This window comes from Rhinichthys klamathensis, unplaced genomic scaffold, assembly GCF_029890125.1.
Source record: "Rhinichthys klamathensis goyatoka isolate OS25496 unplaced genomic scaffold, OSU_Roscu_1.1 h1tg000578l_1, whole genome shotgun sequence".
Classification (NCBI taxonomy): domain Eukaryota; kingdom Metazoa; phylum Chordata; class Actinopteri; order Cypriniformes; family Leuciscidae; genus Rhinichthys; species Rhinichthys klamathensis.
The window spans coordinates 15,159-34,889 of NW_026607042.1; the positions used below are offsets into that span (position 1 = coordinate 15,159).

A 19,731-nucleotide genomic window follows, 5' to 3' on the forward strand; every position below is an offset into this window, starting at 1 on the left:
GTTTGTGTGGTTTTTCTCCTGGTTCCTGAGTGTTTGTGTGTTTGGTTCCTGAGTGTTTGTGTGTTTTTTCTCCTGGTTCCTGAGTGTTTGTGTGTTTGGTTCCTGAGTGTTTGTGTGGTTTTTCTCCTGGTTCCTGAGTGTTTGTGTGTTTGGTTCCTGAGTGTTTGTGTGTTTTTTCTCCTGGTTCCTGAGTGTTTGTGTGTTTGGTTCCTGAGTGTTTGTGTGGTTTTTCTCCTGGTTCCTGAGTGTTTGTGTGTTTGGTTCCTGAGTGTTTGTGTGTTTTTTCTCCTGGTTCCTGAGTGTTTGGTTCCTGAGTGTTTGTGTGTTTGGTTCCTGAGTGTTTGTGTGGTTTTTCTCCTGGTTCCTGAGTGTTTGTGTGTTTGGTTCCTGAGTGTTTGTGTGTTTTTCTCCTGGTTCCTGAGTGTTTGTGTGGTTCCTGAGTGTTTGTGTGTTTGGTTCCTGAGTGTTTGTGTGGTTTTTCTCATGGTTCCTGAGTGTTTGTGTGTTTTTTTCTCCTGGTTCCTGAGTGTTTGTGTGTTTGGTTCCTGAGTGTTTGTGTGTTTTTTCTCCTGGTTCCTGAGTGTTTGTGTGTTTGGTTCCTGAGTGTTTGTGTGGTTTTTCTCCTGGTTCCTGAGTGTTTGTGTGTTTGGTTCCTGAGTGTTTGTGTGTTTTTTCTCCTGGTTCCTGAGTGTTTGTGTGGTTTTTCTCCTGGTTCCTGAGTGTTTGGTTCCTGAGTGTTTGTGTGTTTGGTTCCTGAGTGTTTGTGTGTTTGGTTTCTGAGTGTTTGTGTGTTTTCTCCCCTGGTTCCTGATTGTTTGTGTGTTTGGTTCCTGAGTGTTTGTGTGTTTTTTCTCCTGGTTCCTGAATATTTGTGTGTTTGGTTCCTGAGTGTTTGTGTGGTTTTTCTCCTGGTTCCTGAGTGTTTGTGTGTTTGGTTCCTGAGTGTTTGTGTGTTTTTTCTCCTGGTTCCTGAGTGTTTGTGTGGTTTTTCTCCTGGTTCCTGAGTGTTTGGTTCCTGAGTGTTTGTGTGTTTGGTTCCTGAGTGTTTGTGTGTTTGGTTTCTGAGTGTTTGTGTGTTTTCTCCCCTGGTTCCTGATTGTTTGTGTGTTTGGTTCCTGAGTGTTTGTGTGTTTTTTCTCCTGGTTCCTGAATATTTGTGTGTTTGGTTCCTGAGTGTTTGTGTGTTTTTTCTCCTGGTTCCTGAGTGTTTGTGTGTTTGGTTCCTGAGTGTTTGTGTGGTTTTTCTCCTGGTTCCTGAGTTTTTGTGTGTTTGGTTCCTGAGTGTTTGTGTGTTTTTTCTCCTGGTTCCTGAGTGTTTGTGTGTTTGGTTCCTGAGTGTTTGTGTGGTTTTTCTCCTGGTTCCTGAGTGTTTGTGTGTTTGGTTCCTGAGTGTTTGTGTGTTTTTTCTCCTGGTTCCTGAGTGTTTGTGTGTTTGGTTCCTGAGTGTTTGTGTGGTTTTTCTCCTGGTTCCTGAGTGTTTGTGTGTTTGGTTCCTGAGTGTTTGTGTGTTTTTTCTCCTGGTTCCTGAGTGTTTGGTTCCTGAGTGTTTGTGTGTTTGGTTCCTGAGTGTTTGTGTGGTTTTTCTCCTGGTTCCTGAGTGTTTGTGTGTTTGGTTCCTGAGTGTTTGTGTGTTTTTCTCCTGGTTCCTGAGTGTTTGTGTGGTTCCTGAGTGTTTGTGTGTTTGGTTCCTGAGTGTTTGTGTGGTTTTTCTCATGGTTCCTGAGTGTTTGTGTGTTTTTTTCTCCTGGTTCCTGAGTGTTTGTGTGTTTGGTTCCTGAGTGTTTGTGTGTTTTTTCTCCTGGTTCCTGAGTGTTTGTGTGTTTGGTTCCTGAGTGTTTGTGTGGTTTTTCTCCTGGTTCCTGAGTGTTTGTGTGTTTGGTTCCTGAGTGTTTGTGTGTTTTTTCTCCTGGTTCCTGAGTGTTTGTGTGTTTGGTTCCTGAGTGTTTGTGTGTTTTTTCTCCTGGTTCCTGAATGTTTGTGTGTTTGGTTCCTGAGTGTTTGTGTGTTTTTTCTCCTGGTTCCTGGGTGTTTGTGTGTTTGGTTCCTGAGTGTTTGTGTGTTTTTTCTCCTGGTTCCTGAGTGTTTGTGTGTTTGGTTCCTGAGTGTTTGTGTGTTTTTTCTCCTGGTTCCTGAGTGTTTGTGTGTTTGGTTCCTGAGTGTTTGTGTGTTTGGTTCCTGAGTGTTTGTGTGGTTTTTCTCCTGGTTCCAGAGTGTTTGTGTGTTTGGTTCCTGAGTGTTTGTGTGGTTTTTCTCCTGGTTCCTGAGTGTTTGTGTGTTTGGTTCCTGAGTGTTTGTGTGTTTTTTCTCCTGGTTCCTGAGTGTTTGTGTGTTTGGTTCCTGAGTGTTTGTGTGTTTTTTCTCCTGGTTCCTGAGTGTTTGTGTGTTTGGTTCCTGAGTGTTTGTGTGTTTTTTCTCCTGATTCCTGAATGTTTGTGTGTTTGGTTCCTGAGTGTTTGTGTGTTTTTTCTCCTGGTTCCTGGGTGTTTGTGTGTTTGGTTCCTGAGTGTTTGTGTGGTTTTTCTCCTGGTTCCTGAGTGTTTGTGTGTTTTTTCTCCTGGTTCCTGAGTGTTTGTGTGTTTGGTTCCTGAGTGTTTGTGTGTTTGGTTCCTGAGTGTTTGTGTGGTTTTTCTCCTGGTTCCTGAGTGTTTGTGTGTTTGGTTCCTGAGTGTTTGTGTGGTTTTTCTCCTGGTTCCTGAGTGTTTGTGTGTTTGGTTCCTGAGTGTTTGTGTGTTTTTTCTCCTGGTTCCTGAGTGTTTGGTTCCTGAGTGTTTGTGTGTTTGGTTCCTGAGTGTTTGAGATTTAAAGACTGGTATTATTATTCCTCGTCGTGCAAGTTTCTAATATACCAAGTTATGTGAAAATGAATTGCCATGAGATTGTTTTGGCAAACAGCAAGCTCATTAAGGTAAGAAATATCACACTTGTTTTCTTGGATAGATATTCTGGACTTTCACAAAATATTAGATCCAAACTGGTTCAAAACAACAGGTCCCATGACCTTGTTATATTGGTGAGAAAGGTACCTTAATAACATCTACGGTGGAGTAATATGCTCCGACACTGCATTCCTCCTGCTCCTCTGTCGGCCCAGAACTCTTTGGGAGGTACCAGGTGTAGGTCTGAGTTTCACCTTGAGTGAACAACATGAGTAAGCATGAGTTTTAGACTCAAATCAAATTTGTCTAATTTACAACTGTCAGATCATCTTGTCCTTTACCTGGACGTGTCAGGGCGACATGGGGACTGTCAGTTTTAACTCCATGGGCATGTATGGAGTACGGTCTCTTAGCCATGTTCTTAAACACAATCTTCACTTTTTCTCCTACTTTACCATGGATCATAGGGCCTGAGGTGAGCAAAACCACAGCTGAGCATATTCTGAAGGTTTACAAACATTTACACCAAGTTATGAGTCAACCATCAATATACAGCAAATTCTGTAAACTTACCCATAATTCCCAAGTGTTCCATATCTGCAGGTCTGTCCTTGGGTTTAGTGAAGGTTTCATCAGTGTACTCTCTGTACAACACCTTCTTATATTTTGAACCAATGAATTTCCCTTCTTTCTTGAGGAACGCGTTGCCTGGACTGGATAAAAAAAAATGAGATTCAGAACTTGCATTCATGCTTTAATGACAGTACAGTCTAAAAACATGTTCCTTTTCAAAAATATAGTCTGAACAGTCTTTGTAATTTCAATTTAGTACAAAACTACACTACATGTGAAAATGAAAATCCTGTAATTTTTTTCTCACTCTCAAGTTGTTCCAAACTGGCAAAACTTTAGTTGATCCCAGTCTGTCACAATTCACTCAAGAACCAGTGGTTTGCTTTGTTGTCATTGGTGTGGTTTTTCACTGATTATATTTCTGACATTTGGTGTATAACCAGGTTTGGCTGAAATCACGCTAAACGCCTTTGGTGTTCTTCAATACCTTAAATGAAGTTCCAAACGTAGGTTCGGAAATACCTTAATCATTCAGTCCTGGCAATCATCATTATGAGTGTATATAAGCAGCAGTCACTGCATCATTCCAGCTACAATTCCTCTGGCAACCCTTCAACCTTACGGAACGAAAATATATTTCCTATATATGAATTATCAATATGTTAAATGGTATAACAGTATATTTGAAAATATACAGAATAATATATTGTGTTCATATATTACAATATATTGAATAATACATAAGGAATTGCCGCTTTTCATATATTGAAAAATATGAGACAATATATTGAATAATATATCATAAAATATGTAATTTTGTATTCAGTAATATACTTAATAATATATAGATGTATATGTGATCAGATATGGTACTGCACATGTAATATATTGCAGATATATTTACTCATGCAACAAACACATTTATAGAAAAAACTCAATATTGCTTTATATTAATATTGAGCAAAACACATTAAATAACACTGAATTGTAACATTTGCTCTCCTTTAACAGTCCGAAGCAAAGCATGCTGGGAACTAGAAGTCTGTTGTAACTTATTCCGTGAATGTGTGTATATATATGTACATTCACATTTATATGGGAACATGTATGTGCAATATGTGTACACAATAAAGAATCAAACTTTTTGAATATTACATGTAATGCTATTTTTGTCTTCATTTATAGATATTTTATATGCATTAATATATGGAAATGTATTATGTAATATATCACATTATATTTTGCAGTATATTCCCATATATTTTTGTTCCGTAAGGACACCTCCCCATCTCCTTCTCTCTTTCTCCCATTCTTCCTCTATGTAGTACAGTTATAGCGGGGTTAAGCTTACACAGAGCTTGGGATTCGAGCCTCCTTCGATGACAGCAAGCCAAGATCTTTTACCATTACCTATTAAGACTGGATGGGCTGAAATTTGCCAAGTACTGTCAGCAAATGGGAGTTCTGGTGAAGGAAGTGGAATACCTTTCTTTGAGACCATGGAGCATTTGTTCCTCCCAGGTGCGGGTGGGTGAATAGTCCCAATCCATCTCAACTGCAGCGATGTAATACTTCTTCTGCTGTAGCATGATCTCAGACTGCCGGTTCCAGATGCTGCACTTCTCCACAGTGTAGTTGGCTCTCATGCCTCCATGATAATGATCTGTGGTTTTACAGCTCACCTCAAACTGTCCTGCAGACGCAGCATGTCCAATCATCAGAACAGCACAATGTGTAATACTTTGAAGTTTATCATAAATGCATATTTATGTGATAATGTAAGGAATAAATGATCATTTTTCTTGTTATAGGCTACACATAAATCTACATTCAGTGAAACTCCAAACCTGTATGGCTTTCTTTCCTCTGTGGAACACTTTATTTTGTTTCAACTGTTTTTGTCCAAACGATTGTGGTGAAGTGCCGTTCACAGATAGCTCGGCGGTATTTAGAAAAAGAGTATATGAAGGGCATCCCCAGATTAGTGAGATATTGCCTCATTATTGCGTCATTACGAAAGATGGACGCGCGAAGTCACCGTCTGGTTGCCGATTGACGCCCTGCAACACGATGGCGCGACTCGTTACGAGAAGATCTGGGACACAATTGGATGGGGCTCGCCCAGGACCGACAGACCTGGGCAGATCGTTGTGGTCTGCGCTGACCATCTTTGGCCGGCGAAGACAGACCGATTCTGGATTCTGGATTGCGTCATTTGGGCGTGCCGAATTTCGACCTCCTGCCAAATGATTACCCCCCTCGTTGAAGTCAGTACCTGATTGCCTAATCCCAACCCCTCCCCCACAACTAATCCTAAACCTACTAATTTGGCGGGGGTCGAAATTCGGCACAACACCGGTACGCAACTGCTCTGTGTTTGAGGTGTTTGTTTGGCATGGCTACGGTTGGGCATCAATATTGTTTGTTCACTAACTTTTCTGCTCAGCTGGTGTCTGTTCGTGGTACTTGTACTGCCTAAGAGTTTGGTTCTCCTGCGTTGCTGCTATAGTTCCTGTTTAGAAAGAATCGATTGATTGCATGTACAGCGTGGAGGGCTGTAAGTGACTGCTGCTCTTCTGCTCGGTAATTGTATTTTTCATGTGTTTGCGCGGGACTACCGAGTTTTTTTGGTGTATGTATGATTCGGTATTTCTCTGTTTAGTGAATAAAATGAGGGATTGGTTTGCCGGATATCTGACAGGAAGTCCTGATTGTCGGTATGCAAACCCACTCGTGTTCCTAAAGTCACCATAAAGAAAAAGTATGTCATCTAACTTTGTTTCTTGTGTATTTTAGGCCTGTAAATTGGCCGTTTGATCGCGACATGGCTTAGTCTCGACGCTGCTGTTTTGCTATGGTTTTTGATTGCTTCTGATTATTTTTGTTTTCTTGTTGCTTTGTTTTTCATCATCTCATATGGTGGTTATGATTTATTTAGTTTAACTTGTTGTTCTTTTCAGAATTCTTTTTGATTTATTAATATTTTGCTTCTTTTGTTTAGTGTTATTTATTTTTCTTTTCTGGTTTGGCTTCCAAGCTTGCACTTAGATTTGAAGCCTTAATTTGTTTTGTGCTTTTCCTTTATCTTCGGTAAGGGATATTTAATTTATTTCAGTTGTTCTTGTTTGTGTTATAATTGATTATTGCTGTGAGAATTTACAAATCCATGCTGCTGTTTCCTGTGCATTTATATTTTTGATTTTGTTACTAATTGCTTTGTTTCCTTCTCTTACTTTTTCAGGAGCATGGGGTGACCCAGAACGGGCAGGCTAGTTATCTTTGGAGGGTGCATAGAAACTCTCCTCTTCCAAGAGTGTGCGGTGTTGGTTTCCTTGCAGTGGATTTCACTGGAGTGTGTGTGCTTTTGAGATTTGGTGCACAGGGGTTACTCATTGCGGGCTGATTTAAAGCCGACTGCTATAGCCTGCCCTACTATTGGAGCACCCCAGCTCAGTGTCGAGATCTTGCTTTTCTTTTTCTTTCTTTGATCAACCTGCTCATATATAAATCAGTGGCCTTGTTTGCCACCACTAGTATGTTATTGCTACCACTGGTCCTCTTTTAAACTATTTATGATCACTTAATAAAGATCTATTTTGTACAGTATCCACACCTCATTGTTTGGTGATTGGTGGGAAGGAGATCGAACTTGTGTCCCCTTAACTGGTAGCCTGGCAAGCCAGACCTACATCAAGATGTTAGGTCTGGGAACTCACAATGGCATGCCTCAATCCGAGGGGCGGGATAAACGGTTGTCTTTCAAAATCCCTCTGCACGCAATAGGACAGCGTTACAACCAACCAGAGCAACGAACGGCTGTGGCTGAGTGAGTCCCATGCGTTTTTTCAACAGTGAACCAGCTAGTTGGTATATTAAACTTTTGCCGTATCCGGTCGTCAAAACTCCGAACACATCTTCCTTTTTTAGGAATGACTTAAGTGACGATCTCTTAACTCCAAGTCCTCCAGAGTCGCTTCGAAAGACTGCTGTTCGCCAGCAGCATCTTCTTTGTTTTCAAGCAGAGGGAAAGCACGTGGAACCGTCAACTCTGGCGTCATTATGTTAAGCCCGCCCACCAACTCTATACACGATCTGATTAGCCTGACCAGAGTTTGGTTTTTCCAGCTCGAATGCCAACGGAGAGTTGCTAGACGACACTTTGCTGCAAAATAATTTTTGCTGCCGCTAGGGTGCGTCTAGATTTCTAGGCTACTTAACTGGTATTTCCCCAGCTAATTCAATGCTGGGTTGGCGTAGTCGCTACTTGCTATAGCTCTGTATATGAGAGCACCCCCGTTATGCCACACAATGAAAGTCAATTTGGTCCAAAACAACATAAGACCCCGCTGAGTCTTCTTTGCAAGGACAAAAATATATTTTAAAATAACTTCTTTTGTGTTCTGCAGGAGAAGGAAATGCATGCAGGTTGGTACAACATTGGTTGGATACTTGTCAAGAGTTTCAATATAGCACATAATTGTTCTTCGACATAGTGAGGTCAAAGAAAGAAGAGATGGGACTGTACCCATGCTGTCAGGCTCCATGATGACGGTGTGAGAGATATGAGGAAACACACTGATGGTGTCTCTCCTGGTGTCTTTGTAGAGGAACCTGTTGCCCTCAAAGTAAAGTCCATGGATGTCTGTCTCTGATCCTAGCCCGGACAGATGCCAGGACACCTTATCCCCTTTACACATACTCAAACCTTTGAGATTCCCATACATGAATCCATTGAGCGCTGTGAATGGTGAACAAATATTAGTTTGGATGAAAGAGCAAGCAATACTGTTTGTGTGCTACAGAAATTCAAAAACGTTTTTATCAAGGAATGTGACTTGCACTCACAGTGCATTTTATTGGACTCTTGAAAGTCTTCATCATCTTTCTTTATAGATTTGGGCTCTTTTACACTTCTTTTGATGTTTTCATCCAAATACCAGCTCAGGTTCTCGTCAAACACAGTTGCAAGAAGGTGAAACTCTTTATCCACGTTTTTCTGGAATGGAAAATAAATATTGGCAAAGCTGTGAGCAAATAATTGTTACACAATATTGTTGGAACTCAGAAATCACACAGTTTTCTGCATATATATGCCCCTGTTTTCAGCCACCAATCATGTAGTAATCTCATCTCAACATTTTGCAAATAAGACAAATTCAGCATAGCTCCCTCGGCGTCCGTCTCTCCCACCTGCTTTCCTGATTTGAGGGTTTTTGGCTTGCAGATCAGAAGAGGTCCAACCAGCCCAGAGTTGGTGTCTCGGATGGGATCCACCGCTGAGTAGTACAAGTAGGTGATGCAGTCTGGATCTTTTTCGGTGGGTCCTCCATCCTTAGGTACCACCCACTCATAGACGTAAGTGGTGTCAGGGCGGACCAGTGCAGCGGGAAGTGTCTCAATCACCCCTGAAAGAGATGAACAGCATACAACTTTTTACATTCCATAATTGCTTTCGTGCCTTATAAGTAATATGAAGGATGTGACCTGATTTTATACATGAGGAATTGATTGAATTGTTAAAAGTGGGCATTCTATACCAAGATGGAGTCAGATCTGAATATGAGTTTGCAATTTAAGAGTTTGACCAGTGCTGCTCCTGGAGGGCCAATGTCCTAAAGAGCAAGCTAGCTTTAATGTGCTTCAACCAACTTGACTGGGATGTTCTAGTGATCCTGAAGACCATTATTAGCTGTTTCAGGTGTGTTTAATTATGATTTGAGCTACACTTTGCATGATATGGGCCCTCCATTAGCAGGATTGGTCATCCCTGGCATAGTGGATCCCAGAACACCACCAGTACCCACTTTTGAGGGACTTTTTGACTAGAATATGGAGGTTAAAGGTCAAGTTTACCCTTGAAAGAAATACGGGAAAGGCTCTAGCATCCCTGTGACTCAATGTAGGACATGTGACTTGGAAAATTGATGAATGAATAGATGGATGGATTATAAAGACAGATTTTTTCTATGAATGTAAACTGCTGAATTGTTCACAATAAGACCAGAATCAAGTCTTAAGGAAGATTTTCCTCTCTGTTCATTCTCAGTTAAGCCAGTCATGCGCTCATAATCACCCAGATAATTCAAAGAGGGAACTTTGGTCTCATAGATTTGGACTGATTTGTTTGAGTCCAGCCAGGACTGGGAAATACACTTTTGCGCAATGATCCCTGACCTTGATTCAACATTTGACTTAATAGACAACAGTCTGGGATTATATATATACTGTAAATATATATAAATCTGAGATCATTGAGATCTTTTTCTTACTTGCTTCTTTTTTGAGTTCACGAAGCTTCTTGGCAGTGTGTGTCTCTGCATAAACAAGAAAAGAAAAGTGATGTTTTGGTCAAGACTGTCATAGATTTTATACATTTATTTAATAAGGTTTTCTTTACCTTCCAGGACGTTGTGGTAGAGTGTTCCGTCCATTTCTATGCTATATTGCACTCCATGAGGTTGAATACTGTAAGGCCTGCTTGCTTTATTTCTAAATGTCACTTTAATTGTGTCCTCTTCCTCTGCTCTGATGACTGGACCTAAAAAACAACTCAAAGACATTCATTTGTGCTTATAATCTCAGTACAAACAAAACACTGAAATACATTAAAGACAAATAATGCCTGCACTTAAAGGTCCCGTTCTTCGCGATTCCATTTTTCAAACTTTAGTTAGTGTGTAATGTTGCTGTTAGAGCATACATAATACCTGTAAAACTATAAAGCTCAAAGTTCAATGCCTAGCGAGATATTTTATTTAACAGAAGTCCTCTTTCAAAGCCTACAGCGAACGGCCGGTTTGGACTACATCCCTCTACTCCCTTTTTTAATGACGTAACTAGAACAGTTTTTTGACTAATCTCCGCCCACAGGAATACACAAAAAAGGGGCCGTGGTCTTGTTGCGCTCCCACGGAGAAGAAGCACTTCAGCTGCGCATGCATCTCCAATTTATGGTAAGAGGCATGACCTTTCCGGGCAACGTGCGATAAGCTGCTGTCCAATCACAGCACAGGAACCGCTGGCACAATCAGAACTCGTTACGTGTTTCTGGAGGAGGGACTTCATAGAACAAGGAAGTCATCGGGCTGTTTTTTGGACAGTGAAAACTGCGGTATACAGATAAGTAAATTGTGTGAAAAATACTATGTTTTTTTACACGCGAAACATGAACACATGTTATATTGCACACTGTAAACACAATCAAAGCTTCAAAAAAACATGAAGAACGGGACCTTTAAAAGCAAATCACTGCAACATGCTCATAGTTATATCACAGTTTAAGGAAGATTCCTAGTTAAATACAATGTTCTGTCTACAACATCTACCCATAATTCCCAGGTGCTGCTCCTCTGGGGTCCTGTCTTTGCGCTTGGTGAATGTGTCATCAGTGTATTCCACATATTGGACCTTCTTGTATTTGCCCCCGATGCGATCACCGCGTTTATCAAAGAAAGTGTCAGATACACTGTGGACATTCAGAGACAAGCTTAAATTCAAGGACATACCCTTTGACATCAATATGTCTCTCAGTGAAGATCTTAAAGCAAGATTGTTACCTGTCATCAACAAGTTTATTCCCTGTATACTGATTTATCTCTGTTGGCCCATAATCCCAGATCAGTTCCTCAGCAGCAATGAAATACGGTCTCACTCTTCCAGACGGTCTGGGTTTATGCACATTTGGGAAACACTTCTTAATCTCAAAAATGGCTTGCATGCCAGCTAAAAGTGGGGAGAAATGTAGTTAAATTCAACACGTCAATTACAGGTGTAACGATGCAACATTTCCACTCAGATCTGGCCTGTCTGTATACCTTCCAGATGATCATTGACTTGACAGCTGAGGAGCCATTGGCCGGGATTGTCCGCAACCATCTCTACATTAACAAAAGTAGCCGGGAACAGACTGACAGTGTCAACATGGTGCCGTTTGTCCGTCAGGATCTGTCCATGGAAGAAGGCTGAGTGGATGTCCACCTCGTTCCCCATCCCAAACAGGTGCCAGTGGATCTTATTGCCCATGCACATACTGAGGTCCGGCAAGTTTCCGTAGACGTACCCATTTATAGCTACAATAAAGTTCACAAGGGAAGTTCTTGGATATTTATTTATACTATTTTTAATGAATAGTAGGCAGTATATAGTATATACTGTACAGTATGCTACTATTATAGGTAGTTAATAGATGTGTGTGTCTAGAAAAGGGTTTGTTCACAGTTCATGTTATCATGAGACATTATTGCAGGACATTATTACTGAACTCACAGTGCATTTTATTGCTTTCCTCGAATCCTTCATCACTCTTGTTGACTTTGGTTGCTGCTGAGCAGTAGGTCTTGATATTATCATCCAGGTACCAGCTGAGGTTCTCGTCAGACACCGTAAACATGAGGGCGTAAAGATAGTCAGCTGTCTTGTCGCCATGGACATCTAGAGCGCCTAAGAATTGCACAAACACACAAAAAAAGAACGATTCATTATTAGTGGACTATATCAGAACTTGAAGTGTGAGAATTATACAATGACTTTTATGGTGGTCAGCTTTTTAAATGAATTTTGCACATTAATTCTTCTTTTAAGATGTTTCTATTCAAGCTGTAAACATATCTAATTTATCATGTTAGAGGTGCGACTACTTTTAAGTGGATGAATTTGTCATTGATGTAAATTCTTTGTGTGTATCATTAAAATCACTGCATTCACTGGTTTACATTGTCATGGCATGAGTTGGAAAAAAATTATATAACTTTACATGTTCCAGTCAATAAGGCCCTGTTTACACCTGGTATTAAGATGCGCTTTTGTCAATTTTACCTAAATACAGGTGTAAACGGGGTCAAAACGTTTTGAGCTTGTCCACTTTCGACCACTTCCAGAGGTAGTGGAAAACAGACTGGATTGTTTTCGTAGTGTAAACGCTCATCTGGTCGAAAGTGTTCAAACAGCCACAAAAGACCGTCTACTCTCCACCTACTGATGCGTAAACATTATGGATTGCGCTAGACAGATGGGATTTAAACTTTGGCTGGAGACACAAGTTTGGTTTGAAGATGAAAAACATACCAAGCACAATGTTCTCTCACCATTCCTGATTTCTAACACACACTCAGCGTTCGGCTGGTCTTGCGGCTTCAGAGCAAAAAAAAACGAAAGCTGCTGCTCTGTGTGTTTTTCATCATCTCTCTGCGTGTTTATATGTAAATTTGTGCAAGCTTATGATGTCCATTAGATCAAAAGTTCTGTAAAAGCCCATACATTTACCCGCCCATAGACCCTTCCCTTGAAGAAATCAGGACAGAAGTGGTTGAAAGTGGACAAAAGAGACAGATTAAAACACCAGGTGTAAACGGGAGTGAGTCTCCCTCGTCTACTTGTGATCCGAACGACCAAAACACATTTTAATAACAGGGCCCAAGTGGTTCTCTCAAACAAGCCTTAAGGCTCGTACACACCGGGACGAATATCGGCGCGCGTTATTCGCCAGCGTTTTTCAAAGCGTTTTTTGTGTTCACACCCAAGCGATATTCGCTGACGATGAGCCGAGTGAACATGCAAATTCATTCCCTGACATTAGATGGCGCTTAATGTAAAACAGAAATAGTCCTATTTTGGAGTCGCTGTCATCATAGCTCTTTATGTTCCGACACCAACGAGACCAGCAGCTCTACATTCATCTGGCCTCGCATCTTCCTCGTCTTATTTCTTCCCGCCAGTGTAGACGCTACTTGGCGTATATCTTCTTCGCCGTTACGTATGTGTGCTCCGCAAGACCGTTTTGTGTTTGAGCGCCCCCAAGTTGTGTTTTACTGTAACTTCAGAAGCTCCAGACACGTGAGCAAAAGCGCCAATCTCATTGGTCGGATAGTTTTCGACGCGGTGCGTCAAACCAAAAAAACGAACCCGAGGCATTTTAAAAAAAAATTACGCTTTTACGCGTGGCGTTTTTCGCGTCGGTGTGCACACTCACATTGGCGCCCTTTGTTTAGTCACGAGGCGTTAAACGTCGGCGAACAGGCCTTAATGCTAACGTATAATGCTTTGTGGCAATACTTTTGCTTGCATTTTAAAGTAGCTTGTATTTGAACCCAAAACATTACTGTAATTAGAGGGGTCCTAGCATGTGAACCCTGAAGTGAAGAGAAAGATTTGTACCTTTTTTACATATAATGAGAGGTCCAATGAGACCTGAGGCGATGTCTTTGGGGGCGCTAACATGGGAGTGGTATATTCTGGTCAGGCAGTTAGTGTCGTCTTTGCCAGGAGTATGGGAAGACGGTAGAGTCCAGACATAGGAGAACGACTTCCCAGGGTCCACTGAATCGTCTTTTTTCTCCTCCTTTTCTGATGAATCAGGATACAGTGCTCCTGGAGAGAAATCCAATATTCACAGTATTTATGATGAGCAATTCATGAGCAGAGGTTAAACAGACTAAACATTTTATATATTTATTTATTTACTTTATATCATATTTAGGGCTGTCAAATGATTAATCACGATTAATCAAATCCAAAATAAAAGTTTTTTTTACATAATATATGTGGGTGCACTGTGTATAATTATTTTGTATATATATATATATAAATACACACACATGCATGTATATTTAAGAAAAAAATATTATTTATATATAAAATATTTATATTTATATCTAATATAAATTATATATAAATCTATATACAGTATATACATGAAAATATTTCTTACATATATACAAGCATGTGTGTGTATTTATATATATAAAATAATTATACACAGTGCACCCACATATATTATGTAAAAAAAACTTTTATTTTGGAAGTGATTAATCACGATTGATCATTTGACAGCCCTAATCATATTATTTGACATCATTTGCGCACGCACCTTCATGGCTCTTGTTGTAACTGAGGCCGTGAGCGTGGATGGAGTACGCTCGTGTGGCCATGTTCTTCAGATGCACAACAACGGTGTCATCTTCCTCTGCACTGATGAGGGGTCCGAGGTAACCCAGCCACTTGGGTTTCTCTATCTCCTGCCTGTAGGTGGCGTCAGTGTATTGCTGATACACTGCCTTCTTATACACGCGCCCGATCCGCTGCTCTCCCCTCTCCAGAAACACCCGTGCATCTCTGTCAAACACCAACACAACAGTCTCTGTGAGGCTTTTACATGCACTCTCTCACTCACTGAAACTCTACCCAGACAGCAACATAGTGTCGGACCTGACCCGGCCCACATCTGGTACATGTGGAGTGGTACAGATCCGGATCTGGGCCGACACTATGTTGCTGTCTGGGTAGTGACCTACACTCCTTCCCAGGTACTATTTTATTTTTGTATTAACTTCTAAAGGAAACGTGAATGGTGCTTTCCTGTGCAGAATTTCTATCAAAATTTCTACTTCTGAGGAGTAGCAGAGATCTTCTCAAAATGCTGCATGATTTGAGATATCATTCCTAACCACTGCATAAACATTTTGGAACGAAGCCATTTCTAAGTGTTTCTGGGTGGTTTCTGGGCGGTTAATAGATTATGAATAGGGTGTTGCTAAATGATCTCTTACTGCTTATTTAATCGTCCACCATTAAAAAATATTAAGTCTAAACTCATATAATACTTAGAGTTAAGGGTTTGTTGAACTCAATCATCTTCAGTTCCAAACTTGAAATGATTAATTAGCAACATAATAAGTATGAAGCGACAATTCAACTTTATGCAAATGAGCAGCAGTGCAGTGACTTCCAATGGGAGTCGTGAGATTGGAAACGGTGATCCGCTGATACAGTTGGTTACCACAGTTGAATAAGTAATAGGCAGAAGCAATATACAAGTGGAATTGTCATTAAAGTTCTAAATAAGGCAACAATTTACAATCATAAGTTCTAAATTGCAACTAGAGTGTTTTTTTAATGTTTAAATCAAATGTTATTATAATCTCATTTCTTGCGTACAGAACTCATAACTCCTGTACATCCTTCTCAGAAGTGTTTGTACTCACTCGTCTTCTTTTATGGTTTTGTTCTGAATCAGGTTTTTACCACTAGGAGCATAATCCCACTGAATCTCCTTAACGGCAAAGAAATATTCCCTTGTGATTGAAGACACGATTCCAGCGCAACACAAAACCCCGAGCAGAGTCCACTGCAGCCCCTTCATTGTGGATCAGTGGGGTTTGACTATCAGAATGGAGCAGATGCTTCGCTTCTTTAAAGATAGAAGGTGACAGCAGTCAGCCAATCACAACAGCCGTGAAGAGGGCAAGTTGACTAACACACACACAGATGTGCGGTCTGGCAGTACATGACCCCGGGAATTTACTGGCAGCATGTGACCCGATGGACTCTGAAAGTCCTGTGTATCAGAGAAGTTTTCTTTGCAGTCATCAACCATGATAAAGGTTGGGACTGAATCGTGTGTTAATATCTCCCATTTGGCTCTGAATCAATGGTCTCGGTTAGACCAATTATTCCATAACATACCAACCAAAGAAGGTGTATGGACTGGGTAAAAATTGTAAAGAAAAGTAGTCAGCAATGCTTCAGTGTGTTTGTGCATGGTAGACACGGAAAACACTGCTGACCAAAAAACACCAACTATGATTGCATTGCGAAAAAATCAATAGGGTTTTGGGAACTTTTCTCATGTTGACTTAAGAAATGTTTATCTGCTGGGAACTGACAACTCAGCAGTTAAAATGCCTTGAAACCCAATTGCAAATGCACTGGGAGAGATCATTTCAAAATAATGAAGCAAGCTAATGTATGCTACACTAGGCTAACAATTTGACAGATCACACCTCACTACTCCTGAACCCGTCAAGGAGAGATAAGGCAAAAGTCAAGAATACTCATAATGTGATAACTGCACATGATGTATACAATATTATTGTTGTACATCATTCTTAATGTAATGATTTTTTGAAAACGTAATAAAATCTTGAGCTCATAATGTAATAACAGTTTTTATAATATGAGAAAATGTATTACATTATAAACTCACCAAAAACATTGTCATATTGTCATAATTGTAATAGCTTTTACAGTTTTTCTTGATTGCTTAAACACTATAACCAGGCTTTTGAACAAAATTTTTAAAACTATAGCGCTGATGAGGAGGAGGAGGAAGGGGAGGAGGAGGATGATGATGATGAAGAGGAGGAGGATGATGAGGAGGAGGAGGAAGGGGAGGAGGAGGAGGATGATGAGGAGGAGGAGGAGGATGATGAGGAGGAGGAGGATGATGATGAGGAGGAGGAGGAAGATGAGGATGATAATGAAGAGGAGGAGGAGGATGATGATGAGGAGGAAGGGGATGAGGAGGAGGATGATGATGAAGAGGAGGAGGATGATGATGATGAAGAGGAGGAGGAGGATTATGAAGAGGAGGATGATGAGGAGGAGGAGGAGGATTATGATGATGAGGGGGAGGAGGATGAGGAGGAGGAGGAAGGGGAGGATGATGATGAGGAGGAGGCAGAGGAGGATGATGATGATGAAGAGGAGGAGGATGATGATGAGGAGGAAGGGGATGAGGAGGAGGAGGATGATGAGAAGGAGGATGATGAGAAGGAGGAAGGGGATGAGGAGGAGGAGGATGATGATGATGAAAAAGAGGAGGAGGATGACTATGAGGAGGAGGAGGATGATGAGGAGGAGAGGAGGAGGATGAAGAGGAGGAGGTGGAGGTGGTGGTGGAGGTGGAGGATGATGATGATGAGGAGGAGGAGGAGGAGGAAGAGGAGGAAGAGGGGAGGTGGAGGAAGAGGATGAGAAGGAGGTGGAGGAGGATGAGGAGAAGGAGGTGGAGGAGGAGAAGGAGGAGGAGAAGGAGGAGAAGGAGAAGGAAGAGGAGGAGGAGGAGGATGAGGAGGAGGTGGAGGAGGAGGAGGAAGAGGAAGGGGTGGAGGAGGAGGAGGTGGAGGAGGAAGAGGAGGAGGAGGAAGAGGGGGAGGAGGAGGAGGAGGATGAGAAGGAGGTGGAGGAGGATGAGAAGGAGGTGGAGGAGGAGGATGATGAGAAGGAGGTGGAGGAGGAGAAGGAGGAGGAGGAGGAAGAGGAGGAGGAGGAGGAGGAGGAGGAGGAGGAGAAGGAGGAGAAGGAGGAGGAGGAGGAGGAGTAGAGGTGGAGGTGAAGGAAGAGGATGAGGAAGGGGAAGGGCAAGGCCAAAGAGGCAAGCAGTGCCACTCTAGTTGCCCATGTCTTTGTCCCTGGTATACTATGAGGGAGGCTAGGCTAGGAGTAAGGCCAAATTTGAGTCGCTTCACTGTCGCCTCGATCATTAGAAACTTCATGGAGAAAAACAGGTACAGTAGATGTACTTCAGACTGCTCTCTACTGTAACTTTTGAGTGCAGTACACTGTGCTGTTACAACACATACATGTACTGTAGCTGTTGCCCTATACTACTGTAATAAAAAGAAATGCATCAAATTGCCTCCCATACAGATAGAGTTTTCTGAATGCTTCCATTTTGTAAAAAGGATGTTACAGTTACAGTAATCAGTACTTCTATTTTTCTAGGACACAGAGATGATTAAATGGAAGAAGCCTGCCAAATATGTCAGTTGATATGTGCCAGCGGGGAACATGCGTGCGAGAGGACTTCACCCCCGCTGCCTGGCTAGGGCCAATATAGCCTGTGATGTGGACGAGAATCTTTTTTTAATAATTTTGGGTGTATTGTACTGTACAGTACATTTAAGAAATAAAAAAAATGTGCCAATGTATCCATTGGTTGTGTCTTTTGTGTTAATAATGTGAAAAGGTTTGTGAGGGGGGAATCACAAGCAACATAACTTACCAGTTTTGGAAATGTTGTTTTGAATTTATTGCACCAGTGTGTAAGACTATGTTGTAGTGTGTGTGTGCTTTTGTTTTTGTGATATATGAGGGCACAAATGTGTATAATGACATGCATATTACACTGGTATTACAACTTACACGTGATATATGAGGACATTGCATGAGTCCTCATATTTCAAATAGCTTAAAAAACATAAAAAACAATGTTTTTTTTTTTATGTAAAAATGCAGCATGTCTCCTGTGATGGGTAGGTTTAGGGATAGGGGCAGTGTAGGGGGATAGAATATACAGTTTGTCCAGTATAAAAGTCATTACGCCTATGGAATGTCCTCATATATCACAAAAACACAGCTGTGTGTGTGTGTGTGTGTGTGTGTGTGATAGATTATGCTATCTGCTTCAGCCAATGCCAGCACGGAGCTCAAGTTAAGCAAACATTTCTTTACTTTGATACAAGTTACATCAAAACAAAATATAAGAGGGCATGTTGAAGAATACAGTACAACTTACAATCATGTGCAGTGGTTACTGGTTATGCAAAGTCTACACACCCCTGTTTGGTTTTGTGATGTAAAAAAGAAAGAAAGATAGATAAATAAATAAACTCTGAACTTTTGCATCTTTAATGGGAAATTACAACCTATGCACTGCCATAATTGTAATTGTAATTCCAATGTATAATTTTTTTATCTTATACGTTATGTGCTGGTATTACCTTATGAACTGTGATTACATTATAAGTTGTTTCAGTGAGTTCATAATGCAACAAAGTTCTCATACAATAACCTTTTATATTATGTGAAAAAATATCACATTGGAAAATCATTATTACATTAGTGTTACTCGATCTTAGTACTGCATTTGATACTATTGACCACAACATTCTTTTAAATAGACTCGACCATTATGTTGGCATTAGTGGAATTGCATTAGCATGGTTTAAATCATACTTATCTGACCGTTATCAGTTTGTAGCAGTAAATGAAGAGATGTATTATCGATCACAAGTATGGTGTACCACAAGGCTCAGTACTAGGACCGCTGCTGTTCACTCTGTACATGCTACCATTAGGAGATATCATTAGGAAGCATGGCATTAGTTTTCACTGTTATGCTGATGATACTCAGCTCTATATTTCTTCACGCCCTGACGAAACTTACCAATTCACAAAATTAACGGAATGCATAGCTGATATAAAAAATTGGATGACTAGTAATTTCCCACTACTAAATTCTGGAAAAAACAGAGATTCTAATTATTGGACAAAAAACTTCCACACGTAATAACCTAGAATACTGTCTAACACTTGATGGCTGCTCTGTTAAGTCCTCGCCGTCGGTTAGGAACCTGGGTGTGCTCTTTGATACCAATTATTCATTTGAAAGTCACGTGTCTAGTATCTGTAAAACCGCATTTTTCCATCCTAAAAATATATCTAAATTACTCCATATGCTCTCACTGACAAATGCGGAACAGTTAGTTCATGCGTTCATGACATT

At 40.9% G+C, this 19,731-nt stretch overlaps 1 protein-coding gene across 1 annotated transcript in view; it reads right to left on the reverse strand.

Moving 5' to 3' along the window:
- The window catches only part of cp (ceruloplasmin), a gene marked incomplete at its 3' end in the record, with an annotated part of 28,595 nt that extends 12,980 nt beyond the window's left edge, over nt 1-15,615 (reverse strand). Inside the window, exons 1-16 of the mRNA XM_056240005.1 lie at nt 15,428-15,615; nt 14,314-14,558; nt 13,602-13,814; nt 11,715-11,888; nt 11,264-11,518; nt 11,006-11,171; nt 10,775-10,914; nt 9,847-9,987; nt 9,719-9,763; nt 8,640-8,854; nt 8,295-8,445; nt 7,975-8,187; nt 4,935-5,142; nt 3,450-3,589; nt 3,218-3,346; nt 3,024-3,130 (exon numbers count right to left, since the gene is read on the reverse strand). Coding sequence (XP_056095980.1) covers nt 3,024-3,130; nt 3,218-3,346; nt 3,450-3,589; nt 4,935-5,142; nt 7,975-8,187; nt 8,295-8,445; nt 8,640-8,854; nt 9,719-9,763; nt 9,847-9,987; nt 10,775-10,914; nt 11,006-11,171; nt 11,264-11,518; nt 11,715-11,888; nt 13,602-13,814; nt 14,314-14,558; nt 15,428-15,585 — 2,700 coding nt within the window. The remainder of the gene's footprint in view (nt 1-3,023; nt 3,131-3,217; nt 3,347-3,449; nt 3,590-4,934; nt 5,143-7,974; nt 8,188-8,294; nt 8,446-8,639; nt 8,855-9,718; nt 9,764-9,846; nt 9,988-10,774; nt 10,915-11,005; nt 11,172-11,263; nt 11,519-11,714; nt 11,889-13,601; nt 13,815-14,313; nt 14,559-15,427) is intronic.
- Nucleotides 15,616-19,731: the final 4,116 nt, after the last annotated feature.